General features: G+C 40.6%; 1 protein-coding gene across 2 annotated transcripts in view; it reads right to left on the bottom strand.

Moving 5' to 3' along the window:
• Positions 1 to 24,418, bottom strand: part of PLA1A (phospholipase A1 member A) — a 35,213-nt gene extending 10,795 nt beyond the window's left edge. The window contains exons 1-7 of one of the 2 annotated variants that reach the window (XM_036018133.1): positions 24,347 to 24,418; positions 21,704 to 21,887; positions 8,975 to 9,176; positions 7,065 to 7,242; positions 6,663 to 6,771; positions 5,097 to 5,198; positions 2,473 to 2,562 (exon numbers count right to left, since the gene is read on the bottom strand). In XM_036018133.1, the coding sequence (XP_035874026.1) occupies positions 2,473 to 2,562; positions 5,097 to 5,198; positions 6,663 to 6,771; positions 7,065 to 7,242; positions 8,975 to 9,176; positions 21,704 to 21,776 (754 nt within the window). In that variant the 5' untranslated portion in view covers positions 21,777 to 21,887; positions 24,347 to 24,418. The remainder of the gene's footprint in view (positions 1 to 2,472; positions 2,563 to 5,096; positions 5,199 to 6,662; positions 6,772 to 7,064; positions 7,243 to 8,974; positions 9,177 to 21,703; positions 21,888 to 24,346) is intronic. The other variant, XM_028504649.2, reaches the window with a different exon arrangement.
• Positions 24,419 to 25,361: the final 943 nt, after the last annotated feature.

Below are 25,361 nucleotides of genomic sequence, written 5' to 3'. Positions count from 1 at the left end.
TTAATACAATTGTCAAAAGAATCCTTAAAATGTCAAAAGTTTGGTTAAAAAGAAGACACTAAAAAGACAGTAAATAAGAAATCAGGATAAACTCTATATGAAATGCTGATAGTTTGCCTATATTCATAAGAATATAAGAAGATTAAACAATCCTTAATACTTAATTTTTGACAAATTTGCTGTTTTAAAAATGATGCTAAGAATGTATGCAATGAATATATGTATATTCATAAAGAACATTTGGAAACGTTTAGAAGAAAAGAAATGGTCCAGCCAAGATGGAGGCGTAAGCAGAAACCCTTTGCTTCCTTACACAACCAAAAGAAGGATAACAACCAATCTAAAATCAATAAACAACCAAAAGCACCAGAAAATCAAACTGCATGGAACTCCAACAACCAAGAAATTAAAGAAAAAATCAGCCAGGACAACCAGACCGTAAGGTGGCAGCAGTGTGGGCCAACTCAGAAAAACCATAGCAAGTTGGCAGACCATGGGGGTGGGGTTGTCTGCCAAACTCAATGGGGCTGACTTAAGGGGAAGACTGAGACTCAGAGCTGACTGTGGGCTATGGCTGGGGTTGCTGCTGTGGGAGAAACTCCCAGTCCCACCTGAGAGTTTGTTGAAAAGTGCGATAGAGGTGAACAGGTGAGCAGGTGAGCCGCACTATTCCCTCTCTGGGCCCTCCCCCACAGGCAGCAAAGAGGGTTGCCCTGCCTGGGTGAATACCTAAGGGCCTGCCCCCTTACAACTTAACAGATGTGCCAAGACAAAGAAATATGGCCCAAATGAAAGAACAGAGCAAAGCCTCAGAAAGAGAACTAAGATCACCAACCTATCTGATGGAGAATTTAAAGCCCTGGTAACCTCCTTCCAGCTCACAGAACTGATTGAGCTTGGTGGAAAAATGAAAGATACTCAAAATGAAATAAAGCAAAATACTCAAGGAACCAACAGTGACAGGAAAGAAACCAGGATTCAAAGCAACGATTTGGAACAAAAGGAAAAAATGAACATCCAACTGGATCAGAATGAAGAAATAAGAATCTGAAAAAATGAAGAGAGGCTGAGGAATCTCTGGGACAACCTAAAACATTCCAATATTTGAATTATAGGGGTACCAGAAGGAGAAGAACAACAGCAAGAAATTGAAAACTTATTCGAACAAATAATGAAGGAAAACTTCCCCAATCTGGCAAAGGAAATAGACTTCCAGGAAGTCCAGAGAGTACCAACGAAGCTGGACCCAAAGAGGAACACACCAAGACACATCATCAAGTTACCCAAGATTAAAGAAAAAGAGAAAATCCTAAAAGAAGCAAGGGGAAAGGAGAGAGTGAGTTACATACCGAAGGATGCCCATTAGGATATCAGTGGATTTCTCAAAAGAAAACTTGCAGGCAAGAAGGGGCTGGAAAGAAGTATTTGAAGGCATGAAAGGCAAGGACCTACATCCAACATTGCTCTCTCCAGCAAAGCTTTCATTTAGAATGGAAGAGCAGATAAAGTGCTTCTTAGATAAGGTCAAGTTAAAGGAGTTCATCATCACCAAGGAATTAGTACATAAAATGTTAAAGGAACTTATCTAAGAAAAAGAAGATAAAAAATATGAACAATAAAATGGCAACAAACTTACAACTATCAACAAATGAACCTAAAAGAAACAAACACAAAAACTAAGCAAACAACCAGAACAGGAACAGAATCAGAGAAATGGACAGCACACAGAGGGATTTCAGTGGGGAGGAGGAAGGGAAGAATGGGGGGAAGGTACAGGAAAGAAGAAATATAATTAGTAGGCATAAAATAGAGATAAAAATGGTATAGGAAACAGAGGACTCAAAGAACTTAAATGTACAACCCATAGACATGAACTAAGGGAGGGGGGGAATGCTAGAGGATTGGGGGATGGGGGGTAAAGGGGGAAAAATTTGGAAAACTGTAATAGCATAATCAATAAATATACTTGAAAAGAAAAGAAATGTATATTTATTAAATGTACTCAAGAAGATGATCTTGAAAATAAGTTTGGAGAGTTGTTAAATTTAGTGAGTTTGGGGATATGGTCATGTAGTAAATTGATCCTTCGGCTACCTAGCTTTGGGCACATTGGTCTACTCCTTCCACAGCTAGGCTCTGCTGAGGATTTAGCTAGTGTGGACTATGCCACAAAGCAGGGCCCAAGAAGAAAGGAGACTATTGCCTAGAGTGATGATATATCATGTCAGGGCCTAAGAAGTGGGGAGGGCAGCATACAAATGGTGCAGGCTTTTAATTTCAGTCACTTCTCCCCCAGAATTCCTAGACTCCAAAGACATTTGTTCAATAAGTGCTAAGTAAGGCATTATGGACATAGTAAGGGTGCAAGAAGGGAGACCTTCTGTGGCCCACACTAGCTGACTCAACACAAAGGCTGTTGGAGAATTCCGGTCTCTGGGGAAGCCAAAAACCAATTCTCTCTGGCTTTCTGACCTGCATGAATGAAGGTGGGACACCCAGGTTGGTCTTGGCCTCCATTGACGAAGTAGTCCACATGTCCGACAGGAATCCGAATACCCAAATCTGAAAGAAGACAGAACCCCATTACCTGTTCTTACTACAGGGGCATATTGTCTAGGTCCCATAGCAGAGCCCACTGGCAACAGAGCCTGAGGTGTGGCCTTATGAGCCCACCCACTCTCAGTGCTGAATGAGTCCCCGCCTCACTCCTACGTGCTCTGAGAAAGCAGCACCAGCCCTTAGTTTCCTAAAGAGGGTTTGCTGAAAGGAAGCACAGAATAGATTCATAAGAAGATGCTCATAGTTGCCTAATAAAATCAAGAAAAATGTCCCTGAGCAAAAGTTTTAATAAATCAGTAAATGTTATATGTTTGGTAAATTTCCTTGGGTAATAATTTCTATTTTGTTTCAAGCAATAGTTCAGATGTGTGTGTTTGGGACCACACTTTCACATTCTCCCACATACTTTTGTGCTCTCCTGACAGCAGAAATACAACCTGGCTACAAAGAGATGCATGTGAGAGACTATAGACCTCATTTCATTATCACGATCATATCTACCCTTCAATCTGGATCAGATCCAGCTGCCAAAGACACTGATTTTCTCCTTCATATCATCTATCATTATTGTAAGCAATTGATTGTATTATTTGTTTAATGCCATCTACCCAGGGATTAAGCAATGACCTAGAAGTTATCCTTGAGTCTATGGCCATACCATCTTGAACTTGCCAGATGTCTGATCCCAGAAGCTAGAAGTTATTCTTGATTCCTCCCTTTTCCTCACTCCCTATATCACCTTTCTGGTCAGCTCTGCCTCCAAAATATATTTTGAATCTTTCTACTTCTTTCTGTCTCTACTTGTCCAAGCCACTATCATCTCTCACCATCATGTCTCGTTTTTCTAATGTGTTTCTCAGCTTCCCTTAGTGTTTCTTGCAGTCCATTCTCTGCATAGCAGCCGCAGTAATCTCTTAAGAAATCTACATCACTGCCCTGTTGTCACTGACCGTACAATAAAATTTAAACCCTTTGCCATGGCCATTCTTGTCCTGTGCCCTCTTCCCCAACATGACTCAGTGCCTCACTCACACCGTGCACTCTGCCCTGTCCCCACCCTTGTCCAGGCTCTCATTTTGGCAATAGAATGTTTTTCTCCCGGCTCTTCTCAGGGTTGACTCATTCACAGCTGCAAAATCTCATCTCAAATATCATGTCTTTGGACAGACTTTCCTCAATAATTCTACTTAAAATAGACCTCTGACCTAAGTCACCCTCGACCTCATATCCTTCCTTATCATAATCACAATGTGTAATTGTCATGCCTGTTCACTTGTTTGTGAACTCCACAACAGCAGGGCATTCACCTGTCTATTTTCTGTTATATCCCCAATACCAGTGCAGTACCCAGCACACATGAGTGCCTAATAAATATTCATTGAAGGAATAAATGAATGGATGCTTGCCCAATTAGCCTGTGGGTTCCACATGAGCAGGGACCCTATCAGATGTCTGTTCCCAGCAGTGTTCTCAGCACCTGCTACATAGCTCAGTAAAGACTGAGATGAAGAGATGAATGGAATGAGTCTTTCTTCCTTTGGTCACATTAAGAAGAAGCTTTAACTTTGAAGGGCACTAAGAGGCCTAGCTCAGGTAAATAAGGACCTAAAAGTCACCTATTTAGCAAATTTAGGGACAAAAGGGATTAGTTTTGCTTATTAGCATGGTTAATTAACCCAGCAGCTTGGCAGAAGCCTATGGGCTTGAGCTGCCTGTCTGTGAGATGAAGGAAAGAGAGGTTTGACCAATATGATTGCATGGACTTCTTTCAGAATCATCAGCCTGTGAATGTTGGATGCTAAAAGAAGGCCAAAGGGAGTGAAGCATGGACAACTCTCAGCTGAACTGCAAACACTTCAGTAAGGACCGACATTATTTCCTCCCATACCCATCACACTGAGCACTGGGCCTGGCACAGACTCATGGGCATTTGTTAGGGAGTTGAAATGAGGAGAAATGCCTGACCCCTTTCCCAGCTGCTCAGAAGAGCTTAATTTGGTCAGAGTGGATTTAGAGTTGAGGGTCTTTCCTATGCCTGTCATTGCTAGAGGGGGGAATTCTCATTCTTTGCTGGGCTGAACAACGGGGTTCATCCCCCAGGAGGCCTAAGAATAGACCCCAGGAGTAGAATGTCCCGATGCCCTGGGGCTAAGGCACAGTCACCCTAAAAAAGGAGCATGACTTTCCCGTACACCAGCCAGGCAGCAGTCCCTGCCCTGGCACTACCTCAGAACAAGGGTTAGTGCTGAATCAGAGAGTGAAACTGCTTCACAAATGAGAAATCTCCTTCCGGCTGCTAGCTAAAAACAGATCCATTCATCTCACTGCTAAGAAAATGACAGAGTGAAAAATAAAAAATAAAATAAGTAAAATTTAAGAAAAGAAAATGACAGAGCTGCAAGATGCTGGGGAATACCTCACTGTGCAATAGAACCTCAGAGGGAGAGGGAATCTGCCCAGGGCCACACAGCTACTGCTGCCATCCCACCCCTGCCCTGTGCTCATTACCCCAGCCCAAGAAGGCCCTCCCAGCTCACTGTCGGTGTCTGTGTGGATGGCTTCCACAAAGAGGGCATCTCCAGCATCCAGGCGCTCCTCCAGGCTGGCTCTGGTGTACTCTGGCCCAGCAGGGTCCAGGCCTACAAGGATAGGCTGATGTTAAGGCCCCCTTTCCTCTCAGCCACAGGAACCCTCACAGATCCGCAGCACACCTACCTTGGCAGCCATTCCAGTTTAGTGTCCCTCAACAAGGACCCCAAGGGTGGAAAACTAACTCAGAACCCCCATACACAGGGACCCCCACTCCACTGTCTGTAACTTCCCAATGACCCAGGTTCTCTGGCTGTCCAATGAGCTCGATAACACCAACCATTTGGTGAGGCTTAATGTGGGTGATACTAATCCTCAAGTAGTAGTAACAAGAGCTTTCATTTTTTGAGCAGGTATTATGAACCAGGCATGATGCCAGGCAGTTTTACACACTCTAGTCCTCACAACACACAGTGAAAGAAATATTACTATCTTCATGTCTTAGTTTGGAGCCCTTCCCCTCTCCTCTCCAAAAAGTAAACCCTGAGACAAGGATTCAAAATGCAAGTAGCTTATTTGTGAGATCACAAAAAGTTCAGTGAAGGAATGGAAAATTGAGTCATAGAATGAAGGACATTTTTAATGAATGGAGTATCACTTTGGGCAAGCAGGTCTCACCCCACTGGGACTCCTCTGAGGGACTCTTAGAACATGATTCACGGTTGTCCCATTGCAGGTTAATTGTCACACAACTCTGGCCCCTGATTAACTGAGGATAGCTCCTGAAACACAAAGCATACTACCCTTTTGCAAGTATTTAACACACCATTTAAGGGCGATTTCCACAGTGGGTCAAGAAGATATCCTAATAGGAGCTGTTACAAACCATCTTACTATTAACCTAAAATAAAAGGTCTTTCAAGGTGAGAGGCACTAACGCAGTCACTGATTCAGGCAGAAACCCAATTAGTCTTCCAATCAGGAGACAAAGGCAAAGGGCATTCATGAGAAAGGGAAAGGGAACTATTACCTCAGTAGAAGCAAGGCATTTCTGTTGATGCAGATGAGCTAACACTGTGACACTAATTTTAAACAGTGTTTTTAATTTTCAGTTGGGTAGAGTTCAGTCTGATAGTCATAATATCTGCTTTCCTGTTATCCTTACAAACAGTTCTTTGGGACAGTGTTGCTTTAGGCCCAGTCCAAAGGTTGTTTTTCCCTGTTTTAACATTCCAGAGGTTGTAGGCATAAGAGGTACAAGGCAGGTCTTCTGGAATATCAGTTCTGGCTCCATTTAAAAGTGGTTTATTAATTTTTTACATTACAGATGTAGAAACTGAGGTTTAGGAAGAACCTTGTGGCTCCTAACACTGATGTTAGAGATCATGCAATAATAACACAACACCATTTTATGCAAAAGGGGCCACAATAAATGAATTTTACTGGCCATAGGTGACTTAATCATAATACCAAAAGGTTCCACACTCCCCTCTGCTTGCCTCAGCAAAGTCATTTCCAGGACATTCTCTTGTTCTTTCTCTAAACCTGAGAGGATGGGTGGGGAAGAATGTTACCTGTGATCCGTCCCAACTGGCCTTTGTAGAAATGTCCCACCATGCCCCCAACATGGGCCCCCAGACTCACTCCAATGATGTGGATGGAGGACTCCGACACACCCAGCACCTACAATGAATGTTTACAGTGGGTTGCGTTTGGGCCCCAGCAACCCCTGGCCTCACAGGGTCACACTTTCCCTGTGAGGTAGGGGTACCTAAAGCCAGCCATCAGCTCCCCCCACAGACATGCAGGGACCCAATTTAGAAAGGAGGAGAGGAGGCTCAGAAGAGACTAATAAGTCACTAGGTGGTTCTGCTTCCACCCTAAAGTTCCTCCTCATGTGTTTGTTACTTCTTTCCTTCTAACCCCTATGCCCTCCATAAGCAGCCGAAATCACCCTAAGCACCCTAAGCACCTACCAGGAGTTTACTGAGGAAACTGGAGATCTCAAGTCCCAGCTTAACCACATTTTCCACAGCTGAGAAGTAGACAGCTGTAGAGCCGTACACCCAGTCCACAGCAATGACGTTAGTGTCTGCTGCCCTCAGAAGGGCACCAATGAATTTCTCAATCCAGGAAGGCTTTGTTCCTAAAGCCCTAGACATGGGGCCAAGACAGGGTAAAAAAATTATCTACCAAATCCACGGTCATAGAAAACTCTGTTAACAGAATAAACCCAGAAAAAAAGTCAAAACTAGAGACAGGATATATGGGTAGTAAATCACACAGCACTCTGAGCTAAGGGAGGACATAATCCAAAAATGAAGAGGGCTTCTATCTGCACATACAGAGCCTTTGTGTGGATTATGACAGGGAGCCTTTTGTCCAGGTGGATGCAGCTTCCTGCTGGGGCTCAGAACCCAGGCTGCATTCCAGCCCCACCAGCCCTCAGCCCTTCGTGCGAGGCATAAACAACACAAACCATATGTACAGGCCCCACTTGTGTTATTTGGGAGAAAGAAAGCATAAAGTTGTATGTTAAAGTTAAGATTTGCTATCTTACTCTCATTCTAGAATACAGCACTTTCCTTGAAGTTGTTTTCATTTATGCGTTCATTTGTTTATTCCTTCATTTATTCAACAAATGGGCCAGGCAGTGTGCTAGGTGCTTTGTAAGACATTTTAAAAAAGTAAAATATAGTCCCTATCATTCTGGATCTTACAATATAATAACACTTTTTTAGGAAAAAGAGAATGATTTTTAAAAATTCAGAAGTTTTTTTCCAAGGTATTGGGATCAGGAAAGAGTCTTCTCAGTGGCCCACACAGTACAGGAACAATCCAAGTGGGTTCACAGGGACAGAGGAGCACACACTGGGCATTTGCCATGGAATATGGCTTTGGGCAATCTTGGAGCCTGATGCACTTTCCAGATCTACCAGCTGTCCCTGGGTTGAGGGCACACACTCAGTCTTGGATGGTGGCTAAATGTAAGATTTGCTAGGGAACAGACTTTGGCACAAGAGTGAGGAGGGATGGATGTCTAAGGAAAGGTGTGACTGGGTCCACAGAGTCCAGGTATTTGAGGGGCAGAGAAAACCCAGAGGTGAGGAAATGGTGATCCTTTGTGCAGTGCCTCTGTGTCCACCTCTTCATCGGGTGCTCCAAACTCCAGTTGCTCTATGATGTTACTCTTTTACCACATTCTCTCCCTCTTTCCTCCCAGCAATCTGTTCTGGCCTTGTCAGTGGGCTTTTGAGAGAAGATATTGAAAGGAAGGGGAATAAATTGAGACTCAGTGACAATATATCACAACAAAAATTAGACTGCAGGTCACCAAAGAAATTGAAGAAGTGTCTAGCTTCTGGGTATGATAAACGTAGCCTCCACAGGTGGAAAGTTTCTTAGGTCATAAAACCAGGAGAGAAAGGAGGAAGTAAAATAAAGTTCGGTATAGAAACAAAAACAAAAACTCAGGCTGTTAGCCCTGAGTGACTGTAAAAAGCCCATGACTTCACTGGGTGAGATGAATCATAACAACGCCTGAGGGAGGACATGATCTCTGAGGTCATCTCTATAGCCTTACTTTTATTCCATACAGAAACCAGGCTCCACATGCTGGAGTGATTTGTCCAAGATCACACATATTTATCGTTCAACAGAGTGTAGACAAGGACTGAGGGGAGGAGTAACATATATGACCAATGAGAATAAACAACATAATGTGTGTGTTCATAATGTTGACATGAGACACCTTTACAGACAGCAGGAGGTGAGGAATGGACATGTGACTGCCAATACATTTATTCTCCTTTTACTCCCCACTAACTTCCTGTGGTCACTTTCTACCTCTCAGCGCAAGCAATCTTGTTGATTGGTTTGCTCCTACCTGAATCCATGAATAAGTAGTTTGGTTCCCAGAGTGGCATTGAACCCAGAGTTTTGGAGGTCTCTGCTTTCTTCAACTAGCTTCCCACAGCTGGGATCCGAAGGGGTGAAGAGAAGGAACTGGACTCTGAGGTTGGTGCCTCGAAGGAGATTGGCATTTTGGAAGTCAGTGCACTTTGGCTGTTGGGTAGGGGGTGTATCTCCTGGAGGAAAATAAAACAAACAAAACAAAACAAGAGCAATCCAAGGTGAGGTCATCTGTTCTTAAAAGAAAGAAAGGTATTCTTACCCATGGACATGGACAACAGTGTAAGAATTGCCTGAGGGAGTAGGTGGCCTGTACAGAGGGGGACCAAAGGGGAAAAACTGGGACAACTGTAATAGCATAAACTATAATGTATAATTTTTAAAAAGAAAAAGAAAGAATGATGCTTTTGAAAGGAAGAAACAGGGTCTTACAAGCATTATATATCAGCTAAATTTATATATATAAGTATATATTTATATATATAATATAAGTATATTATATATATAAATTTCTACATATAATCAGACTCATTTATTAAAAGCTGCATCATTTCTGACACCAAAATCTGTGAATATTTTTCATGTCTAAAGATAAAATGCCAGAGATAAATATGAGTATTGCTCTACTATAGAAGATTAAAGGCCACAGTGAAATGGATACTATTGTAGACTAAATTGAGTCTCCCTATATATCCATATGTTGAAGACTTAATGTCCAGTGCCTCAGAATGTGACTCTACTTGGAGACAGGATCTTTACAGAAGTAATTACATTAAAAGGAGGCCATTGGAGTGGGCTCTAATCCAATATGACTGCTCTTCTTATAAGAAGAGGAAATTTAGACGCAGACACAGAACAAAGACAATGAGAAGACACATGGAGTGATGGCCATCTACAAGCCAAGGAGAGAGGCCCAGAAGAGATCCTTCCCTCACAGTCTGCAGAAGGAAAAACCCCACTGTCACCTTGATCTCAGATTTCTAGCCTCCAGAACAGAGTATTGATAAACTTCTGTTGTTTAAGCTACCCAGCCTGCAGCAGGCACACACTGGCCCAGCCACGGCACTGTTAGGGGATACCTTGCACGAATGCCCTGGGACAAAGGCATCTGCAGAATTAGAAAGGCCCAGACTGCAGTCTCTGGTTTGTGCATGCGCCTTCATGGAGAAGACAGCAATTTCAGTTTTCTGGAATGGTTATCTGCCTTTGGAGGTAACTGGGGAGCACATATTCAAAAAGTACATGGATCTGGGGTGTACTGGGATATGGTACCATGAGTGGACTGTGGGAACCCCACCCTTAGAGAGTACTGAGGTACACCAGTGGTTTTACCACCTCTGTGTCTGAGCCCCAGACCTGGTCTTCAAGAGCTCTTGCATGTCGCTTCTTGGACACCCTGACCTGCGGTCACCACGCCCCTCAGCCCACGACTTGAGTTCCCGCAGTAAACAAGAAGGATGCCTGCCTCTGCAGTCTCATCTGCCTTCCCCAGCCTCTGCCTTTTTAATGAAAAGATGAAAGGACTCTGCTCGAGCACTCGACTTGAACAGCATAAATGAGTAACTTTGTTGTATTGGCCATATAGGGAAACCCACTTCCATCAGAAAATTAAGAGTCCCATTAAAAGAACATTGTATATCATGAAGCAAGGCCCAACAAACATCAAAGCATCGATGTTATCCAGACATTATCTAAATAAAATGTAACAAAATTATTTTAAAATACATTTGGAGATTTAAAAACCCCTTTGGGTTAAAGAATAATCACAATGGAGACTACCAAACATTACAAACTGACAATAAAACAAGTACATATAAAAAACTTGAGTGAATAGCTGAAGCAGCACTGGGGGATACGCATACCTTCGAGTGCAGACTCTAGGGGAATCAGGGGAAAGACATAGATTAGGTAACCGGATTTTGTAACTCAGAAAGCTGAAGAAGAACAATGCAACAACTCCCAATAAAATATAGGAAAAGAACTATAAAGGAAGTAGTTGAAATTAATTACCATGTTTTATCCATGTTTTTTAAATAAGACATTGGAATATAAATAACATTAGCATCACCGTTGCTAAAGCAAACCTCCTGTAGACCTGTCTGACACCTCCCTACAGCCATACATACATACATATATATGTATGTTTGTTTCTAACTTATGATAAAGCTTAGTTTATAAGCAGAGTAAGAGATTAACAAAAATAACTAATAATAAAATAGAACAATTTTGACAATAGTGTAATAAAAGTTATGCGAGTGTGTTCTCTGTCTCAAAATATCTTACTGTCCTTTACTCACCCTCCTTCTTGTGACGATGCGAAATGGCATGCCTGTGTGATGAGATGGAGCGAGGTGCCAAGACAGGGGACAATTTAAAACTTATGAATTGTTTATTTATGGAATTTTTCATTTGATATTTTCTAATTGTAGTTGATGGAGAGTAGCTAAAACTACAAAGAGAGAAACCATGGATAAGTTGAGGACTACCATGCCCTGTTACCTCCTTGGTCCAAGCCACCATCTCTCAGAATTACTGCCGAGGTCTGCAGCTGCTTTTTCTGCCTTCACTCTCAGCACCCTCTTCCCTCTTCACTATTTGCAACACGGTAGCCAAAAAAGTAAGTCAAATCGTATCATATCTATGTGCAAAACCTCCAAGGCATTTCATTTAGAATAAAATCCAAAATTGTAACTAAGGACTAAAGTACTAAAAGGTTTTCTTAGCTCTTCCTCCCAGCCTGCAGTGTCTCTCCGCAGACATCCACATGGCTAATTCTTTCTCCTCCTTCAAGTTTTTGATGTTGAACTTTGTCTTATTTCTTCTCACCACCCTATTTAAATTGCAACCTATCTACATGCCGCACCCCAGTTCTTTCAATTTTCCTTATCTTGACCTGTTTATTTTTATTGTAATAATCACCTTCTAATATACTATGAAATGTATTAGTTTACTACTACACTTTAGTATATTGATTTCCCCACATTAGAATATACCTTCAGAAAAGGCAGAAATTTTTATCCATGTTTTTTTTTTACTTTACTGCCTAGAATAGTACCTGCCACAGACAATAAACACCAAGAGGTAGTTCTTTGAAAAGAATAATGAACTAGATGTACTTTTGATAAGATAGAGTAAGAAAAATAAGGAAATTCACAAGTAAACAACATAGAAAATGGGATATAAATACATTAGATTTTGAAACCATAAAAAGGCATGTTTATATACCCACCCAAAAATTTAAAATACATTTTCCTAGAAAATGAATAATGTCTTATAAAAATATGGCTTACTGAAGCATATTCAAGAAAGAAAGAAATACAAGTCAAATGTGAAAGTATAGCACAGAAGAGTTGAAATAGTATTTTTTAATATATTTTATTGATTATGCTATTACATTTGTCCCATTTTCCCCCTTCACTCCCCTCCACCCTGCACATTCCCTCCCACCCACATTCCCCCCCTTTAGTTCATGTCCATGTGTCATACTTATAAGTTCTTTAGCTTTTAGATTTCCCATATTATTCTTAACCTCCCCCTATCTATTTTCAACCTACATTCTATGCTACTTATTCTCTATACTTTTTCCCCCCCTCTCCTCCTCCCACTCCCCTGTTGCTAACCCTCCATGTGATCTCCATTTCTGTGGTTCTGTTCCTGTTCTAGTTGTTTGCTTAGTTTCTTTTGTTTTTGCTTTAGGTGCGGTTGTTAATAATTGTGAGTTTGCTGTCATTTTACTATACATGTTTTTTATCTTCTTTTTCTTAAATAAGTCCCTTTAACATTTCATATAATAAGGGCTTGGTGATGATGAACTCCTTTAACTTGACCTTATCTGAGAAGCACTTTATCTGCCCTTCCATTCTAAATGAAACCTTTGCTGGATAGAGCAATCTGGGATGTAGGTCCTTGTCTTTCATGACTTGGAATATTTCTTTCCAGCCCCTTCTTGCCTGTAAGGTCTCTTTTGAGAAATCAGCTGACAGTCTGAGGGGAACTCCTTTGTAGGTGACTGTCCCCTTATCTCTTGCTGCTTCTAGGATTCTCTCCTTCATTTTCATCTTGGCTAATGTAATTATGATGTGCCTTGGTGTGTTCCTCCTTGGGTCCAACTTCTTTGGGACTCTCTGAGCTTCCTGGACTTCCTGGCAGTCTATTTCCTTTGCCAGATTGGGGACGTTCTCCTTTATTATTTGTTCAAATAACTTTTCTACTTGTTGCTCTTCCTCTTCTCCTTCTGGTACCCCAATAATTCAGATGTTGGAACATTTCAAGATGTCCTGGAGGTTCCTAAGCCTCTCCTCAATTTTTTGAATTCTTGTTTCTTCACTGTTTTCTGGATGGATATTTCTTTCTTCCTTCTGGTCCACACCGTTGATTTGAGTCCCAGTTTCCTTCCCATCACTATTGGTTCCCTGCACACTTTCCTTCATTTCACTTAGCATAGCCTTCATTTTTTCATCTAATTTGCTACCAAATTCAACCAGTTCTGTGAGCATCCTGATCACCAGTGCTTTGAACTGTGTATCTGATAGGTTGGCTATCTCTTTATCACTTAGTTGTATTTTTTCTGGAGCTTTGATCTGTTCTTTCATTTGGGCCATTTTTTTTTGTCTTGATGCACTTGTTACATAGTGAGGGGCAGAGCCTTAGGTGTTCACCAGGGCAGGGTAACCCACGTTGCTGTGTTGTGATGCTGTATGTGGGGCAGGGGTCTGAGAGGGAACAATGGCACTTGCTCTGCTCTCTACTGGATTTCAGTCCCTTCCTCAGCTTCCCCAAGCAAATTGAGCTCGTCTGATGCTGATTCCCATGTGGGTGGGCTTGTGTACATTCCAGGACCCTGTGGGGCTCTCCAACAAACTCTCCTGTGAAGCTGGGAGTTTCTCCCACCACCTCAACCCCCACAGGTATTTTCAGTGGCTTGAGGCTTTATTTCCCCATGCAGGAGCCCTGGATTGTGCAGTCTGTCTTGCTCCCCATTTGTTTCTCCTGGATTATTGCACTCGAATGTGGGACCACCCAGTCTGCAATCCACCACATGGCCAGGTCTTCCCGCTGCAGCCTTGCGCACCCTGCTCCACAACTGGGCACCTCACTGGGCCCACCTCCTGCCACCTCAGCCACCCTGGTCCTCCAGCCACCGTCTTGCCACAAGACCTCTCCTCTGGGCCAGTCTCTGCCCATCCTACTGGTCTGGATGAATGTATCTTCTTTAACTCCTTGGTTGTTGGACTTCCACACAGTTCCATTTCCTGTCAGTTCTGATTGTTCTTTATTTTTCAATTGTTACTGTCCTTTCGGTTGTGCGAGGAGGCACGGTGTGTCTATCTATGCCTCCATCTTGGCTGGAAGTGAAACAGTACTTTTAAATCTGTTTATCAAAAAAAACTCTACCAGGCCAGACTGTTTTAGAGAGACACTCTTCCAATCCTTCAATTTCTGTTTTATACACACACTGTTCCAGAAACTAGAAAGGGGGAGAGAGAATACAAAAATCATTCTATAAAACCAACCAAAACAGCAAGACAAAAACAGAAGGAGAAAGAGACACTAAAGGTCACTAATTCACTATTAAACATAGACATAAAAACCCTAGATAAAATATCAGCAAATCTAAATTGATCAAGGATAACAGAACAAAAACACGTCATGGCCAAGGAAGGTTTAATTCAAAGAACAAGAAGATGGTTTAATATTAGAAAATGTATTGTGTAATTCACATATAAACAAATGAAAGAAAAAAAAAACACATGCTCATCTCAACAGATGTAGGGAAAAAATACAACATGATAAAATTCAGCACCCAGCAGTGCTTAACCAAGAAAGGATGTCTAACAAAAGCTCACAGCCATGATTACACTTATTGGTACATTGATACATTGATACATTGGTACACTAAGTGGAAACATTAGAAGCATTCCACTCAGATATGGCAACAAATGAGAATGATCACTGCTTCTAGTACATATTGCACTGGAAGTCCTAGTCCTAGGAAGGGAAACAAGACAATAACATGGGATGAATTTATAAAGTTTAAAAAGAAAAAAATTAAGAAAGTTTCTTAAAAAATTTCTTTCTTAAGAAATAAAGAAAAAGGGAGAAAAATTTGCCAGTGCCTGCATATGATAAAACTGTGGATCATTCAGGAGCACGGAACATGTTGCAGTGAATCATGCTCACCTACCTCCTCCCCGCAACCATCACTCTTTGGTTACATTTCTTTTGACAGGTGAATGTCAAAAGAAAAAAAAGTCTCAGACAATCTGAAATATAAAAATAATATCCCCATTCAAGAACAAGCATGGAAATGCAAAATGACCCTGAATTCCAGGTCTGGGAGAAGGTGGTGGCTGTAGGCATTAAACTGTCAGGTCCACAAGTGTTCCATGTCAGGTATGGAAGACCAGCCCCGGGCAGGCCCGCCTGTGGTAGCCAGTGGTGCAAGGGCCTCCCTAACTCAGGAAAGGAAGCTAAAAACAAAATCAATACAAACAAATAATAGCTGTTGACTTTTTTCCTGGGGCTCTAGCTTTACCTCAGGAGGCAGGATGGAAAGACAAGGCCCCACAAGCAGGAGCTGAGATGTGGACCCGGCTGGAGGAGCGTGTCTGACGATAGGGTGGGTGAGACAGAGAGTCAGAGTCAGAGAGAGGCCAAAAACAAGCTCTTTATTGAAACGTAGAATGAAATTAATATACTGTGTTAGTAGTCAAGGTAACATTATATTTTGTGACAGCAGTGACTAAGAAGGGGTACAGAGAGTGGATTTAGGGTGCTATGAATGTTTAATTGTTGATCTTGATGATGGTTACACAGGTGAGTTCACTCTGAAAATTCATTAATCTGTGTATTAATAATGTGTGTAATTTTCTGTACATGTGTTGTACTTTAATGAAAAGTTTATTTTAAAAAGGCTACAAGCCTTAAGAAACTCAAAGCCTCCCTTTCTAAGCTGTAATTCTTATATAAAAAGCATTGCAGTTTTCATTAGGACTCGGTGGCCCGCAGAAATACCTGCTTGATTCATTTCACTAGCAAGTATTTTTGTACTTTTACATGAATAAATAAAAAGGAATGGCTCCAGCAGGCCTATTACTTTCCTCTGATGTTTTTGGTAACAAAGGGCTAGTCTCAGTTTTTGGACAGTCCTGCGACACTGCCCATAGTCTCTCTCGTGAAGCGTACCTGAGAGCTATATTGCGTGGACTGTGCTTTCTCCACCTTCAAAAAGAGACCAGTCACCCAAGTTTGTGGAGTGAAGGGAAAAACACATCTTCTGTTAAATCCCTTGTTGCCCATCAAAATTTCATCTTTTCAAAGGGAACCCGCATGCCTCTGCTTTGTAGTTTAGGTAGTTTTAATATAGAAAACAGTGTGCCTATATTAAATCAATTATAATAGTTCTCCCACAGAAAACCAGATAGTATGATAGATTAATCTGCGTGGCTTTGTGAATTTTATTTTTTATTTTCTGTGCCCCAATCTTCCGATTTTTTTTCTGTTTAGAAAAAAAATTGACTGGTTCTCTTTGTTGGTGTCACTGCATCTATTTATCTTTATAAAAACTTAGTATGGTTTATTTGTTAAGTATAAAAATGTACTTAGGCTGATTATTGTTCTATGTCTGATCACCATCGGCGAGCTTCAGATTGTTACCCAGCTACTAAAAATGGTTGAGGGGCTCTTCTACGCACCATGTCACCAGTTGGCAACCAGGGCCACAGGCCAAATCAGGCCCACCACTTTATTTTTGTATACCCAGGAGCTAAAAATGGTTTTTACATTTTTCATTGATTAAAAATCTAGCCCCGGCTGGTGTGGCTCAGTGGACCAAGTGCTGGCCTGAGAACCAAATGGTCGCCAGTTTGATTGCCAGTCAGGGCACATGCCTGGGTTGCAGGCCAGGTTCCTAGTTGGGAGTGCATGAAAGGCAACCACACATTGATGTTTCTCTTCCTCTCTTTCTCCCTCCCTTCACCTCTGTCTAAAAATAAATAAATAAAATCTTTTTTAAAATCTAAACAACAATAATATTTCATTACATAAAAATTATATGACACTCAAATTTCAATGTCCACAAATAACATTTTTATTACAACGCTAATTTGTTTTCAAATTATTTATGGCTGTTTCCTGCTATGATGGCAGAGTTAAGTAGTTGCCACAGGACTGCTTGGCCCCAGAGTCTAAAACATTTATTATCTGCCAATTTACAGAAAATGTTTGTTGACCTCTGCTGTATATAAGGTACCGACATCGATTAAGATCAAGAATATTTCAAAGAGAAAGAGGTGTGCCAAACAGCAAGTAATGCAAAGGGGTGGATATTGTCATTATGCTCATAGAACTCATGACTTCCAATATACATTGGAAATTTACAAAATAATATAGTTGACATTTTTGTTTATATTCAGCTAATGCTGACACAGCTCCAAGAATGCACGCACTATGGTTTGGATTTTAATAATTTCATTTTAAAATAATGAGAATGATTACTCAAACCACACATAGAAATTATTACTATTTTTTTACCCTCACAGCCCATCACTGTTTGGTTTTTCTTCTGTCTGGTAAATCAGTTTTTATCACCCTTCTTCACTGTTTAATGAGAGACATTGGAAGGAATTGTTTAATGTTCAAAATTTAGAAAAACAAATTTAAATTGTTCTTCCCATGACTGCAATCAACTGGATTTATCACCATTGAGGGACATCAATGTTTCCAGATATTTCAGTAGAAAATTTTTGTTATTTTAATTTTTATTTATTTTAAACATTATTGATAACTAATTTATTTATATAAGACATATGTTCTTTTATAGGCTTTCCAATGTAAAGACAATACCTCTATCCTGAAAGCTTCTATATTTCCTACCAGAGCTAAGATCCCATTATTCAGTTTGCTAATCTAGTATTAGATATTAGCAAGTTAATTTGGATATTATTTTGTTGCTAAACATTAATTCTAACTTTTTCACAAAGTCAGATTTTTATATTCTCGATGTCTGTTTAGTTAAACTGATGTTTCCTCAAGGACCTATATTCCATAGCATATTCACAATATAAACAATAAAAGTAAAAAAGAATGTCTAAATGATGTGTTTGTGAACCTAAATGAGATTAATATAAACATAACCACATTTCCCTCCCCAAAGTGTTCATTAATTTGATTTTTAAAAATGCATACTGGTTGTGTAAAGATGATATATTTTCCGAGGCTAGGAAAAGAGAGATAATTATATGTTGAAAATGACTGGAAAGCAGAGGTACACTTTCTTGCATATGGGTAAAATCAAGGCAAATGGTACTGGCCAAAAAGAATTCTTACAATCCTCTAAATATTAAAACAGTAGAAAAACATTATTAATTTTTTTGTACTGTCCTAGCTTTTTATTCTTAAAATTAACTCTGGAAAATAAATGGTAATGCTCACTCAAATTGTTTTGAAGCTATATTTACATTTTTATAAAAAATAAGTCATGACCACAAAAAGGCATAAAACTTGCTTTTTGTAATATTTGTGCCTAAAATTTTCTGGGATTTTTTTTTCAGCATCGTTCAAATTACTTTAATTTAATAAATCTTTTCCAGTGTCTCTTATGTGCCAAACACTGTATCAGTCTCTGAGGAGGATAAAAAGTTGTTCAATGGGTAAATCTGGTTCTCAAGGTGTTCACAGTCCAACAGTTGATGTGCAATGTAGACAATGTCTCCATGGCCAGAGATATCAGGTGGGGTTATGAGGAGAGAGCTTTAAAGTGGCAGTTTGAGATCTGATTAAAGGGAAAACACTGAATAACATACTTATAGTTTGAACTTTATTCTGTACTCATTAAAAACTTTTGAGGAAATGGCAATTATGATTATGGTTGTGCTTAAAAACCATAGAAGAAAAATTTGAGCAAGTTGTCTTTTGCTTTATTTGTTTGGTTTTATTGTGTTATTTTCTCCTTTGAGCTACTATTCTCGTCTATGTTAAGTAATGGGGGAAGATCAAACTAATAATATTAAATACTGTATATTAATGACAGTTTAACATCACTATTACCTTATTCTTTCTTGAAATGTTTTACTGCTTTTGTTGTTATAGACAGACTTTTGAGTAAACATATCAAACTGGAATAATTTGATGTCAATGTTCAGGGATTTAACAAAAATTAAAATAATGATTTTTCAAATTGAATAAGTAAATAACCTACAAACAAAATGCTTACATACATAAAGAGTTCAAATGCTTACAAAAACAGTCAATAAAACCAGTAAGTGGACCATGAATTCATTCCAGGTGAAATAAAGTTTAAAAAACCTTTGACATACATTTTAAAATAAGTATGCTGAGAATCTGCCAGGATAAAAATACAGAGCATACTAAATTATGGAAGCAAAACCAGGCATAAATAATAGAATAAGATTTATAAGAAAAAGTTAATTAGAAAATTGGAAATAAAAAAGAAAGTCATTGAAAAAATAAGTCAACCCTATGATATCTAGTACAGAAATAAATTAATTTTTTAAATATAAAGATGCACTTAAAAAGTACACAATAAGTGGAGAAGCTCCAACATTATTTACCTAGTAGTTGTTCTCTAAAGGAAGAGAATGGGAGAAGAAGCAATATTTTTTAAAGATAATTGCTAAGAATGAATTCACTAATCAAAAATTGTTCTTAGGATCATGAACAAGATAAAAAATAAATCCATCTATACTAGGCAGAATATAGTATAAACTGTAGAACATTAATGATAAAAAGATATTCTTAAAAATTACCAGACAAATGCACTTGGAAACTAAAAAGAGATGGATAATTTTCTAGAAAAATATAATTTACTGAAAATTATTTAAGAAATAGAAAACCCAAATAAACCTACCAGGATCAAAAAAATGGAATTGGCAAGCAAGCAAGAGTCTTCTCTGACCCTAAAATCCACCAGTGTCAGATGGTTTAATTTGAGAATTCTACCAAATCTTTAAAGTACATCTTTATTTTATAAAAACTGTTTCACCCTGGCTGGTTGGCTCAGTGGACTGAGCGCTGGCCTGTGAACCAAAGGGTTGCTTGCCAGTTGGAATCCCAGTCAGAGCACATGCCTGGGTTGTGGGCCAGGTCCCTGGTGGGGGGCATGCGAAAGGCAGCCAGCTGATGTTTCTCTCTCACATTGGTGTTTCTCTCCCTCTCTCTCTCCCTCCCCCTCTCTCTGAAAACTAAATAAATAAATCTTTTAAAAAATAAAAAACAAAAAAATTAAAAATTTTTAAAATATGCCATGAGCAAAGAATTTGACCCTGGTGATGTTAGTCTAATTGAACTAGTCCATAGGATTTAGGGAAAAATATGAGAGATTATCTTTATAGGATGATTACTTAAGCAAGATGACAAAGGAGAAATCATAATAAGAATTAAGACAACAATGTAATATTATTTTTCCTACCAGATTAACAATGTGAAAAACATTTGATATTACAAAGTATTGGCAGAGAGGCAGGGAAATGGCTATGTTCACATACTAATAAGTAGTTATAACTTCTTTACAGGACAATTTTTCTCGTGTCTATCAAAAATGTATAAGATGTAAGTCCTTTTGGATCTAGAATAAAGTGTATAAACAGCCATGTTAAAAAAGCAAGACAGCTCTGTGTGTTGATATGGAAGGATCTCTCTCTCTCTCTCTCTCTCTCTTTTTCTCTTTTACATATACACACAAATATGTATATATGGAGGCCATTTTATACACATACACAAATAAATGACACATGAAACTAGGCAGCACCTTTTAAAAGCAACCCACTGATGCAGATAATAAATACACTCATGCAAGCTGAACTTTGGAGCAGGGAAGGGGTGCTGAGTAGAGGGATGAAGCGTTGCAGGGGAGATATGCACCACGAAGCTCTCTTGAAAACTGTGAAGAGCTGAAATGAAGGAAAAGCTAGGAAGAGAAACTCCAGGCAGAAGGAAGACCACAGTCTAAAACCAGAGAAAGATAATTAAATGTCTTGTGGAGATGACAGAAAAGCAGGCCACTGTTGGGACCAGGGGGAAGGGAGCTTTCCAAGGGTGGTGCCACTGCGGTGGGCAGGCAGGGACTGTCACTAGTTGGAGAATCTCAATGCCACAGGAGAGTTTCAATTTGCTGTATCAGGCACACAGTGTGTGGGGTTTTTAATGGGAAAGGTAGAATGCAAATGGCATCTGAGGGAAGTTGTCTTAACCATCACCCAACATTGGCAGAGATGAGTTATCAGTGTTCTGCCAGGAAGGATGATAAACCTGAATTTGAGTTGAGTCAGTGATATGAAAAAGGGTGTCTGTCTGACAAGCTCGGTGACAAAATCTTTAGTTTGGAAAATTTTAGTTTTAATATGAGATATATCTTGGAATGATGAACATTTATCAGGTAAAAATGAATAACATCTTGGAATTAATTAAATTTTAGTTTTTTACAATCATCCTGACCCATGCCAGGTGAAAATGAATAATGAGGGTTTTAGAACAATTAGTAAAACAACTAGGGGAGGTCTTCTGACTTAAGAAAGTGCCCTGATTACCGTCATTGCCATTACAATTGTAGGGTTTGTTCTCCCTCTTGCCACTTCATCTCCAGAGAGAGGGCTTTCCGGGGTTCTTCCAAAGGTTAGCACTGCATATGCAGTGGTTTGAGTAACAGAATCATTCCACCCAGCTCCTGAGCCCCTCCCTGATTTACCTGCACTTCCAACGCTGAACCACAGAAGGAGCCCCCACGACCAGAAGCATCTCTCCCAGAGGCCTGGGCACATGGCTGAGCCGAAAGTCTCAGAGCTGGGGTAACATCACGTAGCCCAGACGTTCACACTCTTGAACACCAAACACCTCTTCGGGTCTCACTAATAATTAACCAGCCTCCTGGCCTGTAAAAGAAAAAATAAACTGCCTAATTGTTTAACCACCACAGTTTTTCTGTTTCTTTTTCTCAGTAAAAATAAATATCCTTTTCATTTTCTTTTCTTTATTTTTTAAAGCAGGGGACATTGAAACACATTGTTCTTCCTCTCTGAGCCAAATGTCATCAGGAAACTATTTCCTGCACCTCTCCCACTTCCCATTATAAAATGTTAGTAAAAACCAAAGCAGAAGTCTTTCATCTCTAGATAACTACAAAATCCTCATTGTACTGGAATTATCTGTGGATGTATTTGTCTCCCTAAGAAGACTCTAAGCAATTTGAGGGCAAAGACCTTCTCTTTACATTTTTGAATCTCCAGTGCCTACTACAGGCTGAGCTAATAACACATGTTCAGTGTACTACATTTAATGGGCAGAATGAAAGAAGACAAAGCTTGCCTCTAGAGAGTACTAGTCTTTCAGTCTTGGGGCTAGAAGTGAAATCCAACCATTTAGGAAGAGACATTCAACTTCTTGAATTCACAAATACAGTGAATAGTAGAAAAAGAAAATGACCTTATAGAGGCCCTGTTGCAATAAGTGGTAGAGCTGGCCTGGAACCACGGCATTTCCAGTGTTTCTTGTGGCTTCTCCCACCCAAAGGATTTGCAGAAACCACAAGCAGCTAGTTCAGGCATGCCTAGGAAAGGGGAAGGGGAGGGCACTTGCCCAGCTCCTTAAATTGTAACACTGCAATATGATGCAGAGAACCTGCCTGCAGGGCCAATATTGAAGTTTCTGGGCAACAGCTCTACAAAGTGAGTCCTGTCCACAAACATGTTTCACACAGTTTGAGGGCACAAAGAGGTTAAGTAACTTGCACAGGGTCCTGCAGACTTGAGATTTGAAGCAGAACAAGCTAGCCCTGGGGACAATGCTCTGAACCACTGTACCAGACAGCTATAGTCCCTGAAGAGGCTTTGGTACTGTGCCAGCATGGCTGTGCCAGGCCTGCCAAAGATGGGGATAAGATGATTTTGGAGGCACTGGCCCTTGCTTCCGTTCATACATATGATCCCGCTAATCAAGCTTTGCTGCCACCGGGAAGGAGCATGGCAATAAATGGGGCTCTACTGAAGGCTGTTCTGTTGTCAGAGACCAAGTCAGGTGTATTCATTCAGGCACTCAGAGCAGAAAAGGCCGAGATGGGACTAGATGGGCAAGAGAATTATTGGATAATACTTATGAAGAATGAGGGAAGTAAAGAAGACAGGGAGAGCCTTTAGACCCTGATTCAGGAGAGGAGGAAGGAAAAAAAATTACACAGAAAGAGTCCTGGACTGCCCCAAAGTGCCTAGAATGTTATGGCCAGAGCAACAGGGAATACTCAAGCTGAAGTCTCCTATTACAGCTGTCTAGTGTCTTACAGTAATGAGCCTGTATTTGCAGCCCCACCCCCACTGAGTCATTAGCAGGGGTCAGCTTCAACACAAAGATGAGCTGGGGTGAAGGGAGTCCAGAACAGCAGCAACTGAAGCAGCAACTGAGACCATCTCAGATTAGGCTCCCCACAGCAGGAGACGGAGGGCTGGCCATTTTCATGGCCACCTACAGCAAGGCCAGCTTTGGTATATCAAGCCAGTTATTCTAGCAATTGCTTATCTGTGGCATTAATACCAGCAACCTTTTAGAGAGCACTTTCCCTTTTACATTCATCATCTACTACAGTGTTCTCCAAGTGGGGACAGAGTGGTCCCATCCATGACCGCCTGCCTCAAAATCCCCCAGGAACTTGGAATACTTTGCTGCATCCATTCCCAGTGAGAATCTTTGGGGTTGGGCCCAGCACTCTGCAGTTCCAGAGGATTCCTCAAAGAATTATATGCATGCTAGAACCACTCGTCTTCTGGTAATTCTTACTGTAGACATTTCCAATTTACCAGTGAGGAAACTAGGGTTCAGAAAGGCCAGTGGCCTGGGGAACACTGCTTAAGAGCCAAGTGTAACCACACAGGCACTTCATTTCTTCAATATGACCTTTTCTCCTTTCTTTCCTTTTGATTCAAAATGGCCTTGTCCATAACCCTGACTCACCCACCTCCCTCTCCCTTAATTATAAAGCTCTTGGGACAATGAGGTTCTGTTCAGAATCAAACAATCTTAGGAACAAAGCCTTGGGTCTGTTGACCACAGAGACAGAGTTTCAGTCAAACTCAAGGTAACACCAAGACTTCAGTTTGTGTTTCAGGTCCAGACCTAGAAAAGCAGAATGACCTCCCAACCACACCCTTGAAAAACTGGACAGAGTGCTGCCATGGCTGACATCAGGACGAGAGGCAATGATCAACCACCCCTACCCTAGGACCAGCCAGTAAGTAGAGACCACAACCCTAACTCTGCTAGTTACCATGACTAATGATTTCTTCCCTGTATAACTCATTCCTTAGAAGCCATTGGGGAACCAGGTCTTGGAGCAATCGTTCACCTGTACTTCCAGGTTGGGAGCCATTTCCTTAAATAAACCTTTATTTTCTTTGCTGCAAACTCCTGTTTGTGTTTAACTGGACTTTGAGATGTGCAGGTGAATGAACCCCTCTAGTTGGGTAACACAGGAAATGGAGTGACATATTTTAGGAGTCGAGGATAGAGACCTTTCTACCAGCAGACACTGAGGGAAACACTAATTGATTTTCAGTGTATGTGCTCTGTCTACCCCAAGGAGAATGTCAGCCTCAGGAGGGCAAAATTCTGGGATGATTTCCTCACTGTAGTATCCCCAGCAGCTAGCATAGTGTCTGCCACATAGCCGTTGCTCAATAAATATTTGCTCAGAGAAGACTTGACACATCAGTCTCCTGGATTCAGGGCTGGTGTGGAATAGCAAACACCAGAAATCCCATCTCACCCCAAATATTGCCTCCACTAGAGTGGTCTCCAATGGAAATCATCCTGCTGGAGAGTCACTTGTTTGCTCAACGTCATGTTTCCCAATTTCATTCATTCAGGTTCTACCTTCCCTACTCCTGCCACATCCACTTACCACCTGTGCTAATATGTATTTCAAGTTTTCATTTATATGACTTCCACCTATGGGCATTGACAATGGGAGGTGATTGCCCACATATCATCCAAAATGACAGGAAACATGAATTTGAAGTACAAGCCTCTATCTGCAGCTCTATAAATCAGGGGAACCCCAAGGTTCTTTTCTTGATTCTGTCCTCAATCTCTAGACAACCTCATTTAAGGCTCATGTTCTTTGGATGTTAGAGGTGAAAGTCCAGGGGCTCCAAGCCCAGATGCTGAGAGGGGGCACTAGCCTAAGACCACCTAGCTAGTACAGATGATCATGACACCAAGGCCCAAAAAGGTATAGTAGTGATGGGGTGGGGGACTTAACTGTTGGAAAATTTTAGTTTTAGGTAATAGCTAATAAGCTTAGTAATCAAAGTATGTAAAAAGCTATTGTTTCAGAAACCGAAGGTATGACCCACCCTGAC

Source organism: Phyllostomus discolor, chromosome 2, assembly GCF_004126475.2.
Source record: "Phyllostomus discolor isolate MPI-MPIP mPhyDis1 chromosome 2, mPhyDis1.pri.v3, whole genome shotgun sequence".
Lineage (NCBI taxonomy): Eukaryota > Metazoa > Chordata > Mammalia > Chiroptera > Phyllostomidae > Phyllostomus > Phyllostomus discolor.
The sequence above is the reverse complement of the archived record's forward strand: the minus strand, read 5'-3'. Positions and strand labels throughout refer to the sequence as shown.